The 18,683-nt window shown below is 37.8% G+C and overlaps 1 protein-coding gene across 3 annotated transcripts in view; it reads left to right on the top strand.

Moving 5' to 3' along the window:
* The window catches only part of LOC127938466 (ryanodine receptor 3-like), a 79,827-nt gene that overhangs the window by 16,945 nt on the left and 44,199 nt on the right, over positions 1–18,683 (top strand). For 2 of the 3 annotated variants that reach the window (XM_052535097.1, XM_052535096.1), the window contains exons 3-22: positions 1,051–1,149; positions 2,046–2,066; positions 3,834–3,908; positions 4,224–4,302; positions 5,018–5,130; positions 6,165–6,264; positions 6,361–6,454; positions 6,562–6,636; positions 6,976–7,132; positions 7,933–8,097; positions 9,292–9,413; positions 9,560–9,740; positions 9,817–9,952; positions 12,192–12,287; positions 12,591–12,709; positions 13,603–13,736; positions 13,814–14,055; positions 14,170–14,362; positions 14,750–14,966; positions 15,299–15,403. In XM_052535097.1, coding sequence (XP_052391057.1) covers positions 1,051–1,149; positions 2,046–2,066; positions 3,834–3,908; positions 4,224–4,302; positions 5,018–5,130; positions 6,165–6,264; positions 6,361–6,454; positions 6,562–6,636; positions 6,976–7,132; positions 7,933–8,097; positions 9,292–9,413; positions 9,560–9,740; positions 9,817–9,952; positions 12,192–12,287; positions 12,591–12,709; positions 13,603–13,736; positions 13,814–14,055; positions 14,170–14,362; positions 14,750–14,966; positions 15,299–15,403 — 2,523 coding nt within the window. The remainder of the gene's footprint in view (positions 1–1,050; positions 1,150–2,045; positions 2,067–3,833; positions 3,909–4,223; positions 4,303–5,017; positions 5,131–6,164; positions 6,265–6,360; positions 6,455–6,561; positions 6,637–6,975; positions 7,133–7,932; positions 8,098–9,291; positions 9,414–9,559; positions 9,741–9,816; positions 9,953–12,191; positions 12,288–12,590; positions 12,710–13,602; positions 13,737–13,813; positions 14,056–14,169; positions 14,363–14,749; positions 14,967–15,298; positions 15,404–18,683) is intronic. The other variant, XM_052535098.1, reaches the window with a different exon arrangement.

Here is an 18,683-nt window from a genome sequence, read left to right as displayed (position 1 = left end):
ATAAAAGGTGAAAATATTAATAAAAGAATAGAATACAAGAGTGTCGGCAAATTAATTAAACAATCAAAACAAAAATACCATAGCTAGTTTACCCAACCTCTAAACTAACTAGCAAAGTAAAATGTAGAAATAAACCCCGAAATCTTCAGCGGATTCGCCGCCTTAGATAAACTATTCTAACTAACAAACATAAATACAACAGTGGCGATCACTCTCCGCCTAGCTAACAATTCCAACAAACTGCCTACCGTTGGTTCACGCTGTACATTCCACAATCCGGAGAATAAACTCAGTAGCAACACATTAAATGCGCTAAACAGATTATGTTACACGCACAAGCAAATACCACGTCAGAGTTAACAAAAACGAAGGAGTATTACTCACATCACAGAGACTAGGCATAACTCAAACATTAACAACAGTTCATGACTTTGGAGCAGAGGAACAGATCAATTCACATGAGCTGGCTGAAATCTGGCGAAAAAACAATCTTCCGTGCTTCTTGTGAATGGGCCTTTTAAACCCGGCAGCGCGCCATCGGATTGGTCCACAAGCTTCTATGACGTGTGTGATAGTAACGACACACCTGCCGACCAACCAATGAACACCACCTGAAAGTAATGAACACACACACACACAAAGACAAAGAGAAACACAAGTCCAAATGCAAAATTCTTAATGCAAAAGGAAGATGTTAATAGGAAAATGGTTTTTAAAGTATGCACTAGGTAAGACTGTACATGACTCAGACTCTAGTTATCAGAAGGTGACAGAATGTTCACTTCCTCAGGATAGCTGAACCAGACAGTCTAGGGGCTTTAAATAGCAATCTAATAAACAGATGCAGGGTGGGAGAAGACTTCTCTAGACCAAGGGTGGAGCTCACCATTTGCCCATGTTAATCCTTGCTGGCCTCTCAAGCTAATCCTAATGAACACATATCAAAAACAAAACATCTATTTTGGACTAATGAAGGGCTTTAATTTGTAAACAGAACCACTCTACCAATTATTAATTACATATACACTTTCTCTTCTCTCTCCCCCACAGTATTTTCCTCCTGACCTATGCATCTGTAACTTTGTGCTGGAGCAGTCGCTCTCAGTGCGGGCTCTACAGGAGATGCTCGCCGGGCAGAATGGTGAAGGAGTAAGTAAACAAATCACAGTCATTACACGGTTACTATGCTGAATATATCTTCTACTAAGAATACTTAAAACCTTTTACCTTTGAGTGCATTTCAGTGTCAATAGGGAAGTATAATGGTGCACTGGTCATGGTCATGGTAATGGTCATGGAAAGACATATAAAGATATATTGCTAAAACTACTCCATTGACTGTAGTTTTCTGCATTCTATATGACTAAGAGTAAGATATCAAGAATAATGACACTGATATTTTGTAGTAGAAAAATCACAACTAAAATTCACACCTGCAGGTTCGATTTGGAGAGTTTTAGGAATTGGTCTTTAGTCTTCAGAGGCCATAATTGCTTTAGATCTTCAGGATGATAGTAATGCAGATCCATTATCCCTTAATCATTTAAACATCTACTTACTAACAAATGCAGGTGAGGTATGTATTGTCATAAATGTATAAATACTGTAATCGTATACTGCTTTTTAAAAATGTATATGATAATATGGTACCTCACCTTCTGCTTTGCATAGACTAGTTACACCGCTCCTTATATCTATTATGCTTTCAGTCACCTGAATAATTAAATTATATTTTTTTTCTATTTTTTTATCCTATATAATCTTTTTTTTTTTTTTTATGAAATGTACTTTACAAATACTCATTTTACAGAAGTTATTTCAAGTGTTTTTGCTCATTGCTTGCCTCATCATTTGGCAACATCCAGTTCATTATATCCAGTATCCAACCAATATTAGATTTTTATTTCTAAAAACAGTAGCTAGAGTGAGTTTAATTAATTAATTTGGTGTGCAGAGAGACATAATGAACTAAATGTGCTAAAATGGTGAGGGTTTTCCAGTTGCCTTTTTTTAATCATATTTGTATCTTTGTTCATCTTTGCAAGAATCCTGATCGTGACCATTGGGTATGTTCACAACCTTTTGACCAACAGTATGCATGAATGTCAGCCTAAATTATGTATAAAAATATAACTTACATAATTAGACCTACTGCTCCTTTTTTGAGCATCCCAACCACTTTAACTAAACTGCATTTTTAAGTTTGTTTTAACTCATGGCATAACCCAATTTATACTGTTCACAATGCTAACTCTGTCAAAGAATCAAGGTCTCTGTCCTTTATCTCAGACTTGTCTCCCTGTCTTCATTTTTACGTTATGATTGAGAGTGTGAAAATGTTCCTCTAGAAGATTAATTAACTTGTCAAACCTAGAACCTAGTGTCCCTGAATTATGCAAATACCAATATAAAATCTACTGGCTAAGCATGTTTTAATGCTTTATTTACCCTCCCTCCAGCATAAAATGGCATGCTTGATATTTCATGTTTTTTTATTGCAGCCTTTTGAAATAAGATTGTCACAGCATATATTTTATTGGCTTGGTGATTTGTATCTGTTGCGCTAACATTAATGTCTAGGAGAGAATAAGATTTGTTGGAGAAGCATTATGCAGCAGAGTTACATACCATACAGTAGTGCACAATAAAAATCGTACAGATGTGTGCCATTTCTTTAATGAGTTCATTTAATGTTTAATGCCATTTTGTTTGAGATGTGAACTGTGTTTGTTCTTGCATTTGGACTCTAACAGTCAAATTTCAGGAGTACCAGTGACGAGGAAATGATCTGGAATGCCGATTCCAGAAAGAATGTTGCTTGACACATTCCATAATTTTTTATTTTTTTATTTCTTCATTTTTCTGGTTTCGTCTTTGGATGCCTTGCTTCTTTTTCATCTCTGAAGTAGTATACCATTCTACTTTAGTAGTGTACTATATACCACACTAACTTTCAAAAGTTTAAAGTCAGATCAAAGTTGATTTTCACATTGTTACAAAACACAAATGCTGTTCTTTTGAACATTCTATTCTTCAAAGAATTGTGAAAGTTCATCAGTTACATTCAGTTTTTTTTACATCAGGATGCTTTCTTGATCTTTTTATCAGCAGTCCAAAGATCTTGCCATTTTTAGTAGGCAGACAACCGGAAACTGTCTAGAAGTGGCAGTTTCTGGTTAAATATGGAGCTAAACTGTGCGGTATCACAGTTACTCAGCCAAGGACTGTTGTTTATCATCTGATGTTTCAGCAAGACTGCAGACATACTCTTACAGCAACCGTTGGGAGTATGAAACACACGTTTTAATGTTCCTCTTCGTCAAAATCATTTGTTTTTGGACTTTCGGTGAGGGTTTCAAATGGTGTTCAAATCTCAAAAAGTCAGAAGAAAAATATGGTGCACAAATGTTACAGTAATTGTTATCATTGATCATGAAAGATTAATGAACCGTTTCACCAGGTGCAGAATTCGAATGTTTTACCTTAGGTTCTATACCTTTTGAAATAAGAGAAACATCTTTTTTCCCCCCATGCACTCAGAGGCTTATAAGACGGGTAAGTATATTTACTCTGATCCTCTCATTCTTGTGGGCCTTTTTTAGGCAATTTTTTCCTCACACTCCTTACATTTCCTCATCTACGGTACAACAATGAAATTTTGTTCTCGTTCAACCAACTGAACGAGAAATTTCCTTTTAACATCCATCCAGCATGTTCTTCCCATTGTCAATGTTTCAGTTTCAGTGACTATTTATTTTAGCAGTGACCATTCTGTTCATGTCTCTGAAGCCTTGCCTTGTGTTCCTAACAGCATTTTACTGTCCCTTCTGTAGGCAGCACAGGGAGGTGGACATCGGACACTGCTCTACGGTCACGCCATCCTCCTTAGGCATTCCTTCAGTGGAATGGTGAGAATGCACCACACCAATTGAAGCAGTTGGGAGAAGGATTAGGCGGCATGTCACAGCTTACGGCTCACACACTGCAACTTCATGATCAATGACTCCCCACAGTATATTAGGGGTAGATGGGGAGTAGTGAAAATGCTTTAACATCATGAATGACAGGACGGCTTATGTTTTAATTATCTGTTCATATTATAGATAAACTATAAAGCTTGAAGCTTACTGAACTTGGCTTTCTGGGGGTCTTTACCCATGATGCAGTGCTGCAGTTATTTGTTATGATTTATTAGCAGAACTTGTTTCCTTGTCATCCCATAGTATCTGACATGCCTGAAGACTTCCAGGTCTCTGACAGACAAACTTTCTTTTGATGTTGGCCTTCAAGAGGAATCAACCGGTAACAACATCAGTGTTATTCTAGTATTAATTATATACCGTTTTAGTATTTATTAATATTGAAAAATAGCTTTTATTTTTGTATTTTTATATTTTGAATTCTCATTTGAATCTTAATTAATTTTAATAATTCTATTAGCTTTTAATTTTATTTAGGTTTTAGTCATTTTATTACTTATTTAATTCTATTTAGTTTCCAAGGCCCATTTATGACAGGTAGTTTTAATTTAATTTTATTTTATTTTATTTTATTTTATTTTATTTTATTTTATTTTATTTTATTTTATTTTATTTTATTTTAAATAACAAAACATGTAACATATGCAGTGCTCTGTATAGGTGGACTTCATGGGACTACATCAGTAAAAAATGGACAGTGTTAATTTTTGAATGAATGCTCAGGCTTCAGGCTCTTTCCGGCTGCGATTGACATTTGAACCGTAGTTAACAGATGCAGTGCTAGGACTAATTCCCAAGCTTCCAAAATTAAACACAGATATCTTGCTATTTTTGTGTATTGTGTCACCCAGAATAGAGGAACATGAATATCAGTATCAACATCTAAGTTTGTAAACACCCGAAAGGTCTTACAGGTGATCTCAGTTTATCAATGTCAAAGGATGATTGAATCGTTGAGAGCTGTAGCACATTGATAGTTTGTCTGTTTATTTACATCTAATCAGTTTCTTCTAACTGATGATTTGTACTTTCAAAAGGGGAAGCTTGTTGGTGGACAATTCACCCGGCCTCCAAGCAGAGGTCAGAAGGTGAGAAGGTGCGCATTGGAGATGACCTCATCTTGGTCAGCGTATCCTCTGAGAGGTACCTGGTGAGTACCTGGTGTGTTTGAGGTTAAAAGAGCAATGCAGCAATTTCCATGCAGCTATTTCCATACAACATCAAATCATAGTGAGCACGTCTTTAAAGTTTCAATAAAACACTAAAATAGTCCATCTGACTCATGCACTTCTTCACATCTTCTAAATGCACACAATAGCTTTGAGTAACAGATAGATTTTTTTTCTCATCCAGAATTAAAAAATGGTGTGTTAGTTTTTAAAGGTGTTTTTTGTTTAATGGGTATTTTGTAGCATTAAAGGCATGGTCCTTACAAACTACCACTTTATGGAAAACTTTGGGTGATCTATTCCTTTCGATGGACTTAGGCCCCCACATTCAGTGCTTAAAATTACCCAGATAATCTTTTAACATCAGGCAATGCAAATATAAAGTACGTAGGCTGATAGTCTCTAGAAAAAGAAAAGAACAATTTCTTCCATAATTTCTCATTATAATTTCATTTGTGTCTGGCAAGATGGCTTCAGCAGATGTGCTGACAGTTAATATACCTCTTTCATACAGATGGAGACCATCAGGTTTAATCAAGTTAGTTGTCATGGTGACGTGCTCAGCCTTCCAACAGAACACTCTAGATGTACATGAGGAGAATAGATGCACTGAGAGACAAAAAAAGGTTTTACCCCATACTTTAAGCCCACGATTCGGGAGTATAGGATTATATTTGATTGACAGGGTGCTAATTATGGGTAATTTGGAGGGGGGGGGGGGGGGGTCTAAAACCCTGAATAAAGGTTTTAACCCCTAACAAAATTTGGTGGTCTTATGAAATACAATAACGTACAGCTATTTCAAATTGCTCTTTTCTAGTTTAATACATCACATGATCCTTCAGAAATCATTAATCATCAGAAATCATCAGTTCCTGACAACACAGACAGGCTGGCAGAATCAAGGGCACATATCAGCATCTCTTTTCCTGTCCTCTTCTACAAGCTTATTCAAGCAAAAACATGCATGCATAGTTAGTTTAGTAAAACACTTGTGTATTTCCCTCTTTTGTAGCACCTCTCCATGTCCAATGGAAGCATACAAGTGGATGCCTCATTCATGCAAACACTGTGGAACGTTCAGCCTACCTGCTCCAGAAGCAATTTGGAAGTGGGTGAGTTAAAAAATCTGTGACTTTTGTCTTTGCTGTACTACTTTTAAAAGCACAGTTGTTATTAGGAATTGTCAAACTGTTCCTTTGTCACTGTAGGATTTCTTTTGGGTGGGAATGTGTTACGCTTGTTCCGTGGTCATGATGAGAGTCTCACCATACCAGGATCCGAGCAAAGCCAAGAGCAACAGAGGTGAATCTATCTATCTATCCATCTATTCATCTTTCCATCTATCCATCCATCCATCCATCCATCCATCCATCCATTGGTCTGATAGAACATTACATTATTTTCTATAGAGTGGTGAACTATGAGACCGGCAAAGGAGGGTCCAAGGCAAGGTCTTTATGGAGACTGGAGCCTCTTCGAATAAGGTGAAATCAAACATAAACGTACCTTCTTGTGCCCACACACACACACACACACAAACACACACACACACACTCCCTTTGGGTTGCAGTTAACTGCAGTCAATTTTTGATGACCCAGACTTGTTGTACCTCCTATGTCTTTTCCAATTATGCCCAAAAGGGTAGTTCAAAGTCAGGTCAGTGAGCGGTGCATCTAATCCATGACTATTAGTAAATCAGTCTATCTAATCTTCTGCGAAGGCCTATAGATTGATTAAGCTTTAAAAACTCATATTTAATAAGTTGTGTGGAAAATGAAAAAGATGCATACTCACAGAGGAGTCTTTTTTTCCTGAATTGTAGCTGGAGCGGGAGTCACATCAGATGGGGTCAGCCCTTCCGCCTCCGCCATCTCTCCACCGGCTACTATCTGGGCCAGACAGAGGACCAGGGCCTGACACTGCTGGACAGAGAGAAGTCTGACACCACTGCAACGGCCTTCTGTTTCCGGGCAAGCAAGGTTAGATTCATTTATTTTAAAGTTGTCCATGCATTAAAGGAATATAATTTAAACTCAACCAACAGTATCTGTGGCATAATGTTGATTTCCAAAAAAAAACTCCGGTCAACATTGAGGCACTTATAATGTAAGCAAATGGTCCATCTGTATATGTTAAAGTACCCACTGTTCCAATAGGGGAGACACAATATAGTGAATGTGTTAACGTAGTGTGGGAAAATTTTTTACTTAACTTTCCTGTATAAATTTTCATCCAGTTTTGCAACTTTGTTGCATGCAACATGATGCCTAAAATGACTAATTTTTTTTTATAAAATATAAAAAAACTTTAAAAGTTTTTTTAATTCTATAAAATTATAAGCTTCATTTGTTAAATTCTCAAACATTGTCCACTATAAATGCCTCATTGTAATTTTTGCTTTTCTTTGCGCTTAAGTAACATTTTCTTAAATTTAATTAAAAAATTTAATAAATCAGATGAATCAATGAATTTACTCCCCATCCACTATTGGACAAATTAGCTTGATTAGAGTGTAACTCAGCTAGTCAGTTAATAGACTGTGTAATTGCTACACCTGTTTCCCAATTACTGCATTATTACTGTATATTGGAGTTTCATTAGCCTTCGTCTGCTGTAACAAGCTGAGAGGTCACAAACCCAGCTGTCCTACTGTCTATTTTATCTCAATAAAACTTAAAATAGGCTCAGTAAATTATTGACTTTGAATGTCCAAACTGAACAGATAACAATAGTTGGCACAGAAATGGCAGGACTCATGTAATTTGACTTCCCTTTGCAGGAAAAGATTGACTCCGGCCCAAAGCGTGATATTGATGGTATGGGGGTCGCAGAGATCAAATACGGCGATTCGGTCTGCTTCATCATGCATGTGTCCACGGGCCTGTGGTTGTCCTACCTGGCGCCTGATGCCAAAACATCTCGCCTGGGACCACCGAAGAGAAGGGTGAGAGTTAGAGGCTGAATCTATCAATGAACTCCCTCTCCAGGTCACAATTACATGATTACAACAACTCTGAATGGCACATACATCTTTAATGACATCATGTGTTTTAATTTATGATCCTGTTAAAGATTATGGGGCACAGAGGATAGTCTAATGTTGGCTCAAGCTTAACCACAGTGTCTTCTGTGTAGAGTGTAGGACATACGAGGCCATGGTTTAAATGTGATAATGAGGTAGACATAGTGACAGTGTGTTTTTGGGGAGTGGTCAGGATTACATGTTCACATGGACTGCACATCTTTCCAGCACTGTGGTATGCAGCTTAGGTCTGGGCTGAAGGCCAGGAAAAGCATGTCACCTTTACGCACAGCCCAGTCATCCAAAGTCGTAACTTTGGTGACACTCGGTTCGATTTTCACTTTGAAAATATTGAACCACTCTTTTATTTTTTTGTAGCTTATGAAGTCTGCTGTACAGACTCTGCCTTTCCTGTGAGGAGGAATTGCCAAGTTGAAGATAAAACCCAAAGCAATCTTTAAAATTGAATTAGAAAAGAACTGATGAAAGCAATATAACAACCAGTATTGACTAGTACACAGTGTAGTCAATGTGCAGTAATCACAAAACATAAACCAATATTTTCAACATTTTTAATGACAAGAAATAGTTCTTGAGCTTTAAATCAGCATATGAGAATGAATTCTGAAGATTTCTGTGACACTGAATCCTGGAATAAAGGCTTACGAAAATTAACCTTTGAGTTAAGTGCATTTTAAAGTATATTAAAATATAAAATAGTTATTTTAATCTGTGATAATATTTCATAATATTACTATTTGGACAAACTAAGATAAGAGACTTCTTTAAAAACTTTGTTAAATTCGTATCGACCCCAAACTTTGAACAGTAGTGAATTAAATGCAAAGATGATTATGTTTGTCCTCTGTCAGTGTACCGCAACACTGGGGATAGATCGATATAGGGGTTAAAATGGCCAGTGCTGATACAGATACAGTATCTACACAGCAGAATGTCCGACATAATCTGATACTGTGGTGTACAAAACTCTGAGATCAAATTTTAAATCTGGGGTGCAAAATTAAATAAAAAAATGTGTAAAACATTATAAGGTAAAAAAAAAAAAAAATTCAGATTGGTTCAAGATAGATTCCAAGTCATTTACGATGTGTGCAGGCTGTCCTGTCTCCTGAGGGCCATATGGATGACGGGCTGACTCTGCAGCTTTGCCAGCACGAGGAGTCCCGGGCGGCTCGCATCATTCGTAACACCACCCGCCTCTTCACTCAGTTCATCAGGTACAGCAGAACCAAACTAACTGCTCAAATGCAAACATTTGTCCCATCGTAAATGAGAGCCATTTGAAACAAGAATACCAAACGACAGCATTATTTAATTCCTAATGTTTAATATGATCATTTTAATATTATTATCCTTTTCTCAGAGGTCTGGATGGTTTGAATGGGGAGAAATCAACAGAGGTGACACTGCCTGTGTGTGAAGTGGTGCAGACCCTCGATGACCTCATCGTGTACTTCCAGCAGCCTGACTCTGAACTCGAACATGAGGAGAAACAGAGGCAGCTCCGATCTCTCATCAAGCGCCAAGATCTCTTCAAAGAAGAGGTGAAATACAACTCAAATGTGTCTTATTAGACTTAGATACAAATGAACAGGCTGACACTTATTATGATCATTTTAGGGAATGCTAACCCTGGTCTCGCACTGCATCGATCGCCTAAATGTGTACAACAGTGCCGCTGAGTTTGAGGAGTTAGCAGGCGAAGAGGCCGGAGAGGCGTGGAAGGACATTCTCAACCTCCTCTATGAACTTCTGGGTAAGAATTCAATCCCATGTCCACAGCCTTCAGCTGTTCACAGAGGTTGATGATGGAGAGACATGACAGTTATTAGAGGCAGTTAAATAGCAATTCTGTTCTCTTTTATCACCTTGTTGTTGACTCTCAGCCTGATTTATGGAGTTACAGTTAGAAAAAGAGGACCTTGTTCAAGACAGAGATGGACACTCGAGTTAGACCTCAAATGACTTTAGACTTGACTGAACTTGACAAGAATATTTTAAACAAAATTTGAGTTATCATTAAAGGGTTAGTTTACCCAAAAATGAAAATTAGCCTGTTTTACTCACCCCCAAAGCATCCTATGTGTATGTGACGTTCTTCTTTCAGACGAATCCAATCAGAGTTATGTTAAAAATTGTCCGACCACCTCCAAGCCTTTCCATTCGGGCTAAGTGGGTGTTGGTCGTTCAGAACAGTTCAGAAGACGTGAAATAAAGTGTGCGCATCCTTAATAATATACCTTTTAATACAACTCTGATTGGATTCTTCTGAAAGAAGAAAGACACACACACCTAGGATGCTTTGAGGGTGAGTAAAACGTGGGCTAATTTTCATTTTTAGGTTAAATGACTCTTTAACTACTGATATCATAAAGAAAGAACTTGGCGGACTTTTATCATAGTATTTGATGACGTATGTGTGTGTGTTCAGGTTTGAGTAATCATAATGCAAAATCTGAAGCTTCAAATAAACATTTTAATAATCTCTAAACATTTATTCAGATGCAACACCTAATAAAAGTAATTATTTCCACTTACTATCTATTATCTGCATGCTTGCAAATTTTATAATTTGCAGATTTTATACTATAGTTCAGCAAACAATAAGTTAATATCATGTGAAATTATGGGGGGTATATTCTCAGCAAAATTGATATGTGATTAAATTGTGATTAATTAGATCTAGTATTAGATTAATTAGCATTTTATAAATATATTTTACATGTATTTATGTATTTTTGTATCTTGAATTGACTCTATTTAGAGTATACAGATAGAAGAAGACAAATTGAGCTAGAATCCTGGTAGTATCCTTGGAACATATTTGTCTTTAAAACACAACAGTTTTGAAATTTGTAAATGGTAAGTCGGATTTATAAGGATGGAATTTATTTGCAACAATTAAAGGAATGACTCTAGACTCTTGAACTCGTGATAAAAGATTATTGCAAAGATCATTGGGTTTAGGATTATTGCAGAAAATAAACTCTGTGAGCTACAAAGCTTTATATTGCTTACACATTTTGGTCATCAAAATAATCTTCACAAATGAACACTTGAACTTCAAAGCCTAAATACATAATTTAATTTCACCACCACTAAGTTTGTGACAACACTATTAAAAAATGTATAAGCTAGAATTTTTTTAAATAAATTATTATAAACACAACGAGGCTGTAAAAGTGTAGATGAATTTTCCTGTTTGACGCAATAATGTTTAATGTTCCTCTGTAGTCCCATTTAGCCAGTTAGAAGCAATTGCTTTTTTCAAGAGATTATCTCAAAAAATCATGAGTGGGGTATTTCTAATTTATTTTATATTGTAGAATAAAATCTGAAAATATTTTGAGCTTGTGTTAGCCACAGATCCATTAAAAAAACATTAGCTTCTGTGTGATGGAAAGTCTTTGGACTTTTGTTCTTTTACAGAACACTATCTATTTTGCGATTGAATTTTGCATGAAATTGTAACATCACATAAGGATCCAGTGAGTGTGAATGCTCTTCTCGCTTCACCTCGACTAGCTCGCCATTTTTCAGAGCCCCCATCGAGGCTCGTTCTGAATTTTGCTCGTTCAGAATCATTGAGGTCACCCTCGAGAGGTGCCGTGCTGAGTCTGTCTGGCAACAGTAGCATGATACATTATGCTGGCGACAACAGCCAGTTTTTAACATCTCCGTACGGATGCATTTGCTGCCTCAGGAAACACCTCTTTTCGTTTGGGCTTCAAAACTGCCTAGACAATCTCTCCACAAAGTGCCTTTAGCTCTGGGCTTGAGTTTGATTGATTGCTCTCTGGGAAATATAGTCTAGTTTAAGATTACTCCCATCTAGTATTTTACTCAGACCAGAGGTGCATTAATTTCAGAATATCACCACTTAGGTAGGAACCCTTGTGTGAAGGATAGCGAAAGGGATTTGCAGGTGTTAGAGTGAGGTATGTTAGAATAATGGTGTAACATTGAGCTTATTGCCATTGATTGTTGTCCATTAGCCGCTCTGATTCGAGGCAACAGGACCAACTGCACACAGTTCTCTCGCAAGCTGGATTGGCTAGTCAGCAAGCTAGAGCGCCTGGAGTCCTCATCAGGTAAATACCACTATACTTCAATTCGGACACATACATTAACACTGATTATAGAGGTGTTACATTAACCAGTCTTATGTGGACACAAACTTAGCGGTCAACCATCAGCATCTGCACAGATCAGTGATTTTAGCTCAAACTCTGTGTCACAGCAGTATTACAGATTCATAGCAGCATCTAGACAATTTTCATAAAAAAAAATCAATAGTAATTTGTTTAAACAACTCTATGCTATCAGATTATATAATGCTTGTATCATCCCTCGTGTTTACTGCAATGCAATATTAATAAAGCAATTCTATACAGGCATTTTAGAGGTGCTTCACTGTATCCTAATCGAGAGTCCAGAATCTCTGAACATCATCCAGAAGGCCCACATCAAATCCATTATTTCTCTGCTGTACAAGCATGGACGCAACCACAAGGTCAGCATTTGCCTTTTCTGCAACACACACACACACACACACACACAATATAAAGGATGTTGCTGACCATCCAAAGCCTTAAGATGGAAACTTATACCTGTTGCAATGAATACTATAAATATAATATGAAGAGCTGAAAATGCAGTTTTTACAAGTTTCATGTATAAGCCCTCATGTCTACCTTGCATTTAGTGCATATTTTTCTATTTTTGGGAAATAAAGGCTACCATTCAAAACTCAATGGTTGTTAAGATTTTTTTATGTTTTTGAAAAAAGTATCTTATGTTCACAAGTCTGCATTTATTTTATAACAAAAATAGAGTAAACCGTTTTCTATTTTAATATATCTCCATTGTCACAAGGCCCTTCAGATATCATTAGAAACAGAGTTTTTAAAACATTTTAAATGTCTTTACCTTTTGATCAATTACATTTTCCTGACCTCAAACATTTGAAAGGTAGTGTAAGTTTATATGATCAAAAAATTTGCTCGAAGGGGTCTTAGGAAGGGTGACCATTCATCCTCTTTTTCCTGGACATTTTAGGCAATTTTGGAATCCTGGTCAGGACATGTCTGGGAAAAAGAGGACATATGGTCAACCTAGTTTAAGTGGGGCAAACATGCAGAGATTTTAACAAGGGGCAAGTGTATTCTGGTGTAGACGCCTGCTACTTGACTTGAGAATTCCTCTGTCTTATAAAATGTGGGTCATGTTAACTCGTAAAAACATTCTAGGAGCTGCACTGCATGTTACGCTAGCAAACCCTCTCAAGTATGCACTTGAGAATATGCAGGCGTAAGACTATAATGTGTGTGTAGGGAAAATGTGCAGTATAAAATGAGTTTAAAGCAATAACAGCATTGTTAAAATGTCTGCTGTACTCCCTTGCAGATTCTGGATGTTCTCTGTTCCCTCTGTGTCTGCAATGGTGTGGCTGTGAGAGCCAATCAGAATTTCATCTGTGACCACCTGCTTCCTAGGAGAGACCTTCTGCTCCAGACGCGATTGATCAATGATGTCCAAAGGTATACAAACCAAAACAAACACTCAATTTTCTTATTCAGAGTGTTTGTTTTTCACTAAAAATACACTCTGTTTACAGTATGAGACCCAACATCTTCCTGGGCATGAGTGAGGGCTCGGCACAGTATAAGAAATGGTACTTTGAGCTGATTATCGATCAAGTAGACCACTATGTGACCAATGAGCCAACCCACCTTCGTGTTGGCTGGGCCACCACCAAAGGCTACGCCCCCTATCCTGGGGGTGGAGAGGGCTGGGGAGGAAATGGTGTGGGTGACGATCTTTACTCCTACGGTTTTGATGGGCTTCATCTGTGGTCAGGTACATTTAAGACCGTTTTACCATGTTCCTCACTGCCTGCTCTAATATGACATTATGAAAAACGCAAAATATGAACATGATTTCATCTGAATGATTTCTCTCTGCATCTGATAGGGCGAATCCCACGGCCCGTGGCCTCTATTAACCAGCACTTGCTGAATTCAGATGATGTTGTGAGCTGTTGTCTTGATCTCGGAGCCCCTAGCATGTCTTTCCGAATTAACGGTCAGCCTGTTCAAGGCATGTTTGAAGACTTCAACATAGACGGCTTCTTCTTTCCCGTCATCAGTTTCTCTGCAGGGGTCAAGTGAGTTTCTTTAATGTAGAGTACCCCACACTGATTAAGAGTTTCACATTAATAACAAAAAGGAATAAGGTTAAATTGAGTTTACGTGTATTTTAATATTAATGAGGACAAAATCCTGTAGCAATCATTCAACATGTTATTCTACAATTTTTACTCTGAGCGTAGCTCTTCTGCAATAATTCTACAGGAGTTATGCTTTGTGTCAAATGAACCCTTTCTTCTTTTGCGCTGTATTCATCCGCCCTAAAGCACTTCATGTTCAATCAACAGCGACAGGCCATTACTCACTTGATTTCTCAAGCAACTCCAAACAAATTTGGGACAACCCAGTGTTGCTATTAGGATTAATCAAGCAATTGATCATGATTTGTGTTTTTTCTCCTTAAGGGTCCGTTTCTTGTTGGGTGGTCACCATGGAGACTTTAAGTTCCTGCCTCCAGCAGGCTATGCCCCATGCTATGAAGCCCTGCTTCCCAAAGAAACGATGCGTGTGGAGCCTGTGAAGGATTATAAAAGAGACCTGGAGGGAGTGAGAGATCTGCTGGGCACCACAGAGTTCCTCTCCCAGGCTTCATTCATTCCTGTTCCTGTTGACACCAGCCAGGTGAGATATTATCAGTATTTGACTAATTCACTATGTTTTTACACTCTTTTCTATCTGTACTCAAGTTCTACCAGGGCTTCACAATTAATCCAAGATTAATCAAAGCTTTACTATAAAAAGTATTAATTCTTATGTTTATTTTTAACAATTTAATTCTTGTTATTATTACTACTATTATTAAGTACTTGTTTTTATTTTACAATGAAATATATACAAAATAATTCTTATATTGTTTACAATTTGTAATAATAATTTTACAGTTACTTGATTTATGTTGCTCAAATGTTTAGTGACATACTGTACGACACTTTTTTTTTTGTCATGTGACTCAGCTTGTTCTGCCTCCGCATCTTGAAAATGTACGGGACAAGTTAGCTGAGAACATCCATGAGCTCTGGGGCATGAACAAAATAGAGCTTGGCTGGATGTATGGCAAGGTAGGAAAACATTTAAGTGGACACTATAACAAACACTAAACAGCATGATCAGAATTTCTTAGCATATGGATTTCAAAATAATATGTATGGCATGAGCACCGATATCAGGATAATTTCTGCTGTGTGACTTTAACTGCTGGAGGAAATCAGAGGAGGATCATTGAAAAGTCATCCTGAATTGAGAGTCTTTGGTTGCAGTTTAAATGAATATTTAAGCATCCCAAGTAGCAACACAGCAGATGGGGATGCAGATCCCATTTTCAGATAGTAGGGGCAAAAGGAAACTACTTTGATCCTGTTTATATCTTTCTCTGATCGCTGCAGGAGAGTAACTCCAGAAATTGCAGAGCACAATGAAAAAGCTCTCTGATGACAAAGCTTTGCAGTATCACAGTAGTTAAGACAATCTTAATGAGCAGCATGCTGTCCAAGAGCTTGCCAGAAAAATTAATTATGGTTGAGTGCTGCTGTTACTTCTGAGGCTGGATCTTAGCATTTATTAGGAACAAATATTTCAGAGACCCAGCTGGTCTCTGATTAATCAGATTTTAATAAAACTTAGCTGGCTTGAGGTGGCATTGTTGTGAGCATGTGGGGTTACAGGACAAGAGCAGCTTGGCAAGAAAAATGCCACTTTCATTCTGCCACCATTATTCAGTCCTAAATGCTTTAGTATTCTCTCTCGCATCACATCAATCCAAAGAGCTTTAAAGATCATGAATTAAAGCGCAGTATTAGTATTGGAGTTTCTCTTTCTGATTAATCCCTATCTCAGCACTAATGAATTATTTTACTAGTTAGAAACACTAGTTAAATTTAAAATACATTTACATTTTTTCATAATTTTTTGCTGATTAGAATGTTCAAAAGAACAGCATTTATTTGAAATATAATTATTTTAAAACATTATAAATGTATTTACTTCCACTTTTGATTTATTTAATTGCATCATTGCTGAATAAAAGTATTGATTAAAAAACATATACAGGTGCTGGTCATATAATTAGAATATCATCAAAAAGTTGATTTATTTCACTAATTCCATTCAAAAAGTGAAACTTGTATATTATATTAATTTATTACACACAGACTGATATATTTCAAATGCTTTTTTCTTTTAATTTTGATGTTTATAACTGACAACACAAGAAAATCCCAAATTCAGTATCTCAGAAAATGTGAATATTGTGAAAAGGTTCAATATTGAAGACACCTGGTGCCACACTTTAATCAGCTAATTAACTCAAAACACCTGCAAAGGCCTTTAAATGGTCTCTCAGTCTAGTTCTGTAGGCTACACAATCATGGGGAAGACTGCTGACTTGACAGTTGTCCAAAAGACAACCATTGACATCTTGCACAAGGACGGCAAGACACAAAAGGTCATTGCAAAAGAAGCTGGCTGTTCACAGAGCTCTGTGTCCAAGCACATTAATAGAGAGGCGAAGGGAAGGAAAAGATGTGGTAAACAAAAGTGTACAAGAAATAGAGATAACCGCACCCTGGAGAGGATTGTGAAACAAAACCCATTCAAAAATGTGGGGGAGATTCACAAAGAGTGGACTACAGCTGGAGTCAGTGCTTCAAGAACCACTACGCACAGATGTATGCAAGACATGGGTTTCAGCTGTCACATTCCTTGTGTCAAGCCACTCCTGAAAAACAGACAGCGTCTTGCTTCAAAAAGGACTGGACTGCTTCTGAGTTGTCCAAAGTTACGTTCTCTGATGAAAGTAAATTTTGCATTTCCTTTGGATATCAGGGTCCCAGAGTCTGGAGGTAAAGAGGCAAAGGCACACAATCCACATTGCTTGAAGTCCAGTGTAAAGTTTCCACGGTCAGTGATGGTTTGGGGAGCCATGTCATCTGCTGGTGTTGGTCCACTGTGTTTTCTGTGGTCCAAGGTCAACGCAGCCGTATACCAGGAAGTTTTAGAGCACTTCATGCTTCCTGCTGCTGGCCAACTTTATGGATTTCATTTTCCAACAGGACTTGGCACCTGCACACAGTGCCAAAGCTACCAGTACCTGGTTTAAGGACCATGTTATCCCTGTTCTTAATTTGCCAGCAAACTCACCTGACCTTAACCCCATATAAAATATATGGGGTATTGTGAAGAGGAAGATGCGAAATGTTAGACCCAACAATGAAGAAGAGCTGAAGGCCACTATCAGAGAAACCTGGGCTCTCATAACACCTGAGCAGAGCCACAGACTGATCGACTCCATGCCACGCCGCATTACTGCAGTAATTAAGGCAAAAGGAGTCCCAACTAAGTATTGAGTGCTGTACATGCTCATACTTTTAATGTTCATACTTTTAAGATTTCTAAAAATCCTTTCTTTGTATTGGTTTTAACTTATATTCAAATTTTCTGAGATAATGAATTTGGGATTTTCCTTAGTTGTTAGTTATAATCATCAAAATTAAAGGGGGGGTGAAATGCTATTTCATGCATACTGAGTTTCTTACACTGTTAAAGAGTTGGATTCCCATGCTAAACATGGTCAAAATTAAAAAAATTAAGTTGTACGTTTGAAGGAGTATTTCTGTTCCAAAAATACTCCTTCCGGTTTGTCACAAGTTTCGGAAAGTTTTTTTCGAGTATGGCTCTGTGTGACGTTAGATGGAGCGGAATTTCCTTATATGGGTCCTGAGGGCACATTTGCTGGAAGAGCGCGCGCTCCCGTATAGCAGAGCACTGAGAGCACAACAGACTTCACTGATCAGAGCGAGAGCGTCGCGAAATGTCACAAAAGGAGTGTGTTTTTGGTTGCCAGGGCAAGACAACCCTGCACAGATTACCAAAGAAAAAACAGCATTAAGGGACCAGTGGATGGAGTTTATTTTTACAGACCATCAACGGAGTTGTGCAAGTGTTTGTGTTTGTTCCCTGCATTTCTAAAATGCTTGTTTTACAAACAAAGCCCAGTCTGATGACGGATTTGCACATCGTTTATTTCTTAAGGATGATGCAATCCCAACGAAAAAGGGTCACAATCGTGTGTTGGAACCACAGGTGGTGAGTAAAACTGCTTAAAATATCTCTGCCTCCTTGTTAGTGCGTCCGCCTCCCATCGGAGACCCGGGTTCGAGCCCCGCTCAGAGCGAGTCCTTGCTGCTGCTGCTCTCGTTCAGTTTCAGCCTTCACAGCTGTCACAGCTTCTAAACGCCCTCAACGCAACTGGCGCTCGTGATTCTTTAGCTCCGCCCACACGTCACGCCTCCAGGCGCTCGTGTTTTTCCGGGAAAAATCGGTACAGACTATCTTTCTCTTATG

The sequence above is a fragment of the Carassius gibelio genome, chromosome A20 (assembly GCF_023724105.1).
Source record: "Carassius gibelio isolate Cgi1373 ecotype wild population from Czech Republic chromosome A20, carGib1.2-hapl.c, whole genome shotgun sequence".
Lineage (NCBI taxonomy): Eukaryota > Metazoa > Chordata > Actinopteri > Cypriniformes > Cyprinidae > Carassius > Carassius gibelio.
Note: the sequence above shows the minus strand (reverse complement) of the source record. Positions and strands in the feature narration are given on the sequence as shown.